Raw genomic sequence first — 6361 nt, 5'->3', positions numbered from 1 at the left:
CAGGTGAAAAGCCAACAGAGACGAGATAGTGGGGGTGGAAAGAGAACGGAAACCTGAGCAGGATCTCACATGTATCAGTCTGTCGTCCTCAGTGGTCCAGCAGTGATGTCCAGGCATGCACACTGGTGACCTATGGTCGGGGTGTATGATGAATCAATGATCCTCAGGGCTCATGAGCAAAGGACAGAGTCTCCAGAGCGAAGGGGAAGCCTGTTGAGTTTTCACCTGAGACTCCCACAGGAGTCTGCTCCCTGTTTGATCCTCTCCATCATTTTAAGGACCACAAAAGGGGGTGATAGGCGGTCTAGCCCATCCGCTCATTATATTGTTAACCAATTAGACCTAGTTTGGTTTATCTTCAATGAAATTATAATGCAGTCTTTAATTATACAATCACATATTCCTTTTTCCACTGGACCCCTGCCTCATTCAGTGCATAGGATGGACTTAGTGAGCAACTATTCAGTACTTTGTTTTCTCCTCATTCTTCACTGTGTGCTCCCAGGCCTTATTCACTGCACATTCTTCTACCCTGTTCTGAAGACAAAATAATCCATCATATCTTGGGCTTTTCTATGGTGCTCATCACTAAAATATATGCGTGTTTCATGAAAGGGCTGGGCAAGAACCCGCATGTCCATTTCATGGGATAGGCTGTGATTTCAACATTTATTTTCATTTAAATTGTAATGAAAATTGAATTTCAAAATTTCCCATGAAATAATTTTTTAAAAACTTTGGGGGTCAATTGGAACATTACATTTCAAAAAAATTGAAGCATTTTGTTTCAATGTTAACTATATTTTTTATGTTGTTTTAGATTATTTTATTTTAGTTAATATATTTTTTAAGAATAAATATTTTATTTTATGAAATGACTCCTCATGCCAAATGTCAAGTCCCTGCTCCAAAGCATAGTCTCACTGGAGCTTAACATGAGCAAAACAATATATTTTCCCCTGGTTCATTCTTGGAAATGTCTCAACTGTTTTGAGGCAGACACCTGGCATAGAAAATATCAGCCCCAATGATTGAAGTCTGGTAAAGTTATAAGCAACAGAAAATAGGAGCAAATTTTTTCCTTCTCACTGTCATGGCATACGACCGGTACGTTGCCATCTGCCAACCACTGCACTATGAGAGAGTTATGAACAGGAGAGCTTGTGTCCAAATGGCAGCCAGTGTCTGGATCAGTGGTAGTCTCTTTTCTGCACTGCACACTGGGAACACGTTTGCATTAACCTTCTGTGGAGGCAACATGGTGGATCAGTTCTTCTGTGAAATCCCCAAGCTACTAAAGCTACTAAAGCTCACCTGCTCTGACTCATACCTCAGTGAAGTTCAGGTTCTCACCTTTAGTGCATGCTTAGGCTTAAGCTGCTTTGTTTTAATAATTTTTTCTTATGTTCAGATCTTCAAAACAGTGCTGAGAATCCCCTCTGAGCAAGGACGCCATAAAGCCTTCTCCACTTGTCTTCCTCACCTCATTGTGGTCTCTTTATTTGTTTTCACTTGCATCTTTGCCTACCTGAAACCCACCTCTAGTTCTACATCGGGTCTGGATCTCGTGGTGGCTCTTCTCTACTCCATGTTACCGCCAATGATGAATCCAGTTATCTATAGCATGAGGAACAAGGACATCAAAGCTGCATTGAGGAGACTGACTGGGTGGACGTTATTCACCAAGAATTAATTGTCTGTCTGTAAATATCCTTTTGCTTTCTTTCTCTTGGTCCATGTCAGTTATTTCCATAACCACACAATTTATACACAGAAGGTCCAGTTTCTACTCTTCTCTGCACCAATGCAAATCCAAATTAACTCCATGGATGTCAATGCACTTGGGCTGATTTACACCAGCAGAAGTTCTGCCCTAATAATGGAGTTAAACTGGTGTGCATTTTGTGGGAGGGGAGAATTGGGCTTTCATTCTGTACCAAAGCAATGCCTATTAAACTGCTTTGCCGCTTATACCCATTTCAGGGTTACTTAAAAACACGGAGCTTCTTTCCCTTGTGTGCATAAATCAGGAGTGGTGTCAAAGGAGTCAGACTGGTGAAAATCTGGTATATGGGAGAGCAGAGTCTGACCTTAACTCTGACCTCTGCAAACCAGTGTAGTGCCATTGACTTTGATAAAGCTTAACCAATTTACACCCACCTGGAGATCTGGCCTCTTGACTTCAATGGAACTACATCCATGTACACCAGGTGGGGACTGGGCTCATTGAGTCCAATGCCATGACGCCAATTGACACAAGCTGTGGATCTAACATCTACATTTTAATATCAAGGAGCTCAATCTATTTAGCTTAACAAAGAGACGGTTAAGAGGTGACTTGATCACAGTTTACAAGTACAAACAAAGAGAACAAATATTTGAAAATGTGCTCTTCAGTCTAGCTGAGAGGGTTGTACCAGGATCCAATGGCTGGAAGTTGAATACAAATTCAGACTGGAAATAAAGCATACAATTTTAAACTTTATTTTTATTGTTTTTGTATAAAATATAAGCACATAACAAAACAAAACATATAAATACATGCACAAAATGGAAATACAATATACATAAAATTCAATCTTCATTATTTGTAAAACCTGGAAAAAACAAAACAACACAAAACAAAAACCCTGAAGCCATAGAGATCATGCATCAATTATTAAAGTGACTAAATAGATAAATAAATGAGTCATTTTTTTCCATTAATGCAGTTTTAGAGAGCTCACCAGAGTAGTCTGTGTATGACGGAGGAATTGCAGATTTCCGTTTTCTCAAAATAACTCTTTTGGACACTACAATAGTTATTGCAATCCATTTCTTAATGTTAACTGGTAATACCAACACATCCAGAACCCCTAAAATACACAATTCCTTGGAGAAGGAAAGATAGCAATACAGTTTTTGAGAGAACACTGAATATGGTGTTCAGAACACATGCATTTTTGGATAGGTAGAGACAATGTGTGAAAGGTTGGCATGTGGCTGTTTGTATCTCCAACATTCACTGTGTGTTGCCAATCTCAGTTTAAACAAATGTTCTGGAGTCCAGAGTTATCTGTTTACTATATTTTTCTGGAAGAATCACAAGGATAAAAAACTTGAATTATCTTTCACATTAAGCTAGATATCCTCCCAGGCTTCTGTTGTGATAATAAGGCTAAGTTCTTTTCCCCATTTTTCTTTGAGACTGCGATTGAGAGGGTAATGCAAAACATTAAGCCACCCTGTGGCGGTGTTGGTCTCACCATCGCAGCACTTCTTACTGGTTTTCTCCAGGAATTAGCTCAGTCCAGTAGAGCGCCCTTTCCTGATGGTGTCCCACCTGATGTCTCGCCCTTGGTTGGCATCGGAGCCCGTGTCGCTCACCAGCTCGCGGCGTCCTCTTCAGGACCACTGCCCTCCAGCAGTGCCCCTTAGTCCATCCACACCCCCTTCTGGGGGGGGGGTTGATCAGCAGTCTCTCTGCGCCCCAGCCACTATGTCCAACCATACACCCCCAAAGTCTAATCCTTCCTGTCAGGGATCTGGCGTAGTCTGTGATGGCCGCTCCCCACGGCCGATGGCTGGGTGTACTGCAAGGGGGGAAAGGCGGGGACCCAGGCCCGCCCTCTACTCTGGGTCCCAGCCCAGGGACCCTCTGGCAGCAGCCTCGCTGTCCTCCTTCTCTCCCCTCATCGGGACGCTTCCCCTACGGCCCCTTGCACCTGCTAGGCCCTTCCCTTCAGGGCCTGCAGCCTGGCAGGCTACAGGCTAGAGCTCCCTTCTGCTCCCCGAGCCTGTCCAGCACTGTGCTGTCCACAGTGCTAGTCTCCCAGCTCTGGAGACTGACCTTCCGCTGTTGAAGGCCTGGGACAGACTGATTATTCTCTCCCGGAGCAGCCTTTTATAGGGCTGAGCCTGGCCCTGATTGGTTGTCTCCAATCTATGCCCCGATTGTCTCCCAATAAGCCCTTCTCTAAGTGGCTGCCCGTCTGCACAGGCACAGTGGCCTGCTGCAGCCCACACTATCAGGGAGTAGGGCAGCCGCCCCACTACACACCCATAAGTAATTCCTACAAATTGACTTTTCCCCCCATATTTCTTAACATGTTCTTCTAGAGGTGAAAGAGTTGAAACAGACTGATCGTCCCTGATCCTAGCATGAATCCTTCGTCATAGCCACTGAAGGAAAGAACTGTGAAACAGTAGTAGCTGATATTTGTTACACTTGTAATCGAAGGAGGCCAGTCTATCATCTTGTATTATATCTTCAATTTTTGCTAATCCCTTTTCTATCCAAATTGTCTTCAGTGTGGAATTGACCTTGATCCTGAGGCAGGGGGTATCCCATAGTGGTACAAAAAGAGAATTAGTAAGATCAGATGCTGTAATCATCTTAATGCATTGCAGGATGCCCCATGTAGATGCAAAGATTGGATTTTTCCCTAAGGGTGTGGGTAGCCTAAGGTATATAAAAGAAGTGAGGGACCCAAATGGCATGGCTAAGCTTTTTCTGATCTCAAACCAGGCCAGTGTGTATACAGAGCTACTGGAGGAGAACCGACTTACAATAGGATGCATTTGAAATGCTAGATAATATAGATACAAATCTGGCAACCCCATACCTCCAGTTACCCAGGATTTTGTAAGGATCTTCTGTGACAAGTAAGACTGGTTTTTATCCCATCTAAATTGCATGGTAAGCCTATTTATTCAAGCAAAGAGCAAGAGAGAGACCTTGAAAGACAATAAGCTAATGATATAAGTAATTGTTGGCAAGATATTCATTTTGGATATTTCTGTTCTCCCCAGCAAGTCTAGAGGTAGGAGACGCCACCTCTCTATAAACTTAGAAATTTCTTTAATATGTAGTCCACATTTATAGAAACAATTCTGGGAAGATTAGGACAAATTTTAACAACTAAATAAGTTATTTCCTTACATATTTGAAATGGAAAATGCTGACACTGAGAAGAATCTGGTCTTTGGATATATCCATTGCCTGTGATTTATTCCAGTTAATGCAAAAACTGGAGATTTTTCCAAAAATATCAACTACATTCAATAATGATGGGATTGATAAAATGGATTCTTCAGTGGTACCAAAATATCAGCATATAAACGGATTTTGTATTCTTACCTGTTTATAATCACACCTTCAATGTCTGAGTGCTGATGTATGTACATTGCCAGTGGTTCGAGAGAGACATTAAAAAGGAGGGGTGTCCTTCTTTCTACACGGACTGGACACTGCAGTGTGTTTGTGGGCTGTGCAGTACTGTGTGTGTTTGTGGGCAGTACAATATTATGCATAACTATAAGTTAACATCCTGTGTAGACCGCCTCACCTTAGAGACGACATGGACGTTGTTCTTAGGCGATTCTGCGCTATTTTCCAGTCCCATAATCCAGATTGGCAAGATATGGGCCAGCTTTTAGACTGCCTATTGCGCACGGAGGAGAAGGAGCGGGTCCTAAGAGGGGCCCGGAGGGCTGCAGAAACCGCAAACAAGGTCCGCGACTTTATAATTCTTACCAACCCGGCCCAATGGAACCCAAATAATTTAACCCACCAGGCAGGTCTAAAAAAATTCCTAAACTACATTTTAACAGGTATAAAGCAAGCAGGAAAAAAAACTCTAAATTGGTCAAAAGTTCATAATACTGTGCAAAAAAAAAACCCACACCCTTCCGATTTCTACAAGAGACTTTGTGAAGCATTTTGTACCTATACTAACATAGATCCCAAGGCCCCGGACACACAGTCCACGGTCAGGCTTATTTTTATCTCACAGTCAGCCCCGGACATCAAGAAGCGGTTGCAGCAGCTCGAGGGTGCTAAAGGAAAATCCCTGGAGGAACTGGTAAGCATGGCCACCCGCGTATATCATATGAGGAAAAAGGTTCAAGAAACCAAGCAGGTGAGAATGCTAGCGGCCCTTGTGAGCGCTGGGAATGAAAAACAAGGAGGGTGGAAAAAATCTTCCAACTGGCAACCAAAAGCAGACCACGGGGGGTTCCCAAGTCGCACCAATAATATATGTAACTATTATAGGCAGCTTGGTCACTGGAAGAGAGAGTGTCCAAACCAGCGCGCTGGACGACAGCCCCGCCGCCCAGATCAACCCCAACGACAAATGGCCATGGAAAGAACAGACGCTATTAATAACAAAGATTGACGGCGACCAGGGGGTCCTCTTGTCACCTATTCTAAATACTTTACCACTTATGTTTGTTCCTCCACAGACCCCCAGATTTGCCTAACTTTGGAAGAAACTGTTTATTCTTGTCTTTTAAATTGAGGAGCTGCCCTTTCTACCATTACAGCCAAGCCAGAAAAAGGAAGCCTCACAGATAAAACTGTCCCGGTAATGGGAACAGG

The 6361-nt window shown here is 43.1% G+C and overlaps 1 protein-coding gene across 1 annotated transcript; it reads left to right on the top strand.

Moving 5' to 3' along the window:
• The first annotated feature begins 1093 nt into the window (after positions 1–1093).
• Positions 1094–1693, top strand: LOC135887433 (olfactory receptor 14A16-like). Its single transcript, XM_065415196.1, has one exon. It carries the CDS (start codon positions 1094–1096, stop codon positions 1691–1693), a length of 600 nt encoding a protein of 199 aa, XP_065271268.1.
• Positions 1694–6361: the final 4668 nt, after the last annotated feature.

Source organism: Emys orbicularis, chromosome 13 (assembly GCF_028017835.1).
Source record: "Emys orbicularis isolate rEmyOrb1 chromosome 13, rEmyOrb1.hap1, whole genome shotgun sequence".
In the NCBI taxonomy this organism is placed as follows: domain Eukaryota; kingdom Metazoa; phylum Chordata; order Testudines; family Emydidae; genus Emys; species Emys orbicularis.
Note: the sequence above shows the minus strand (reverse complement) of the source record. Positions and strands in the feature narration are given on the sequence as shown.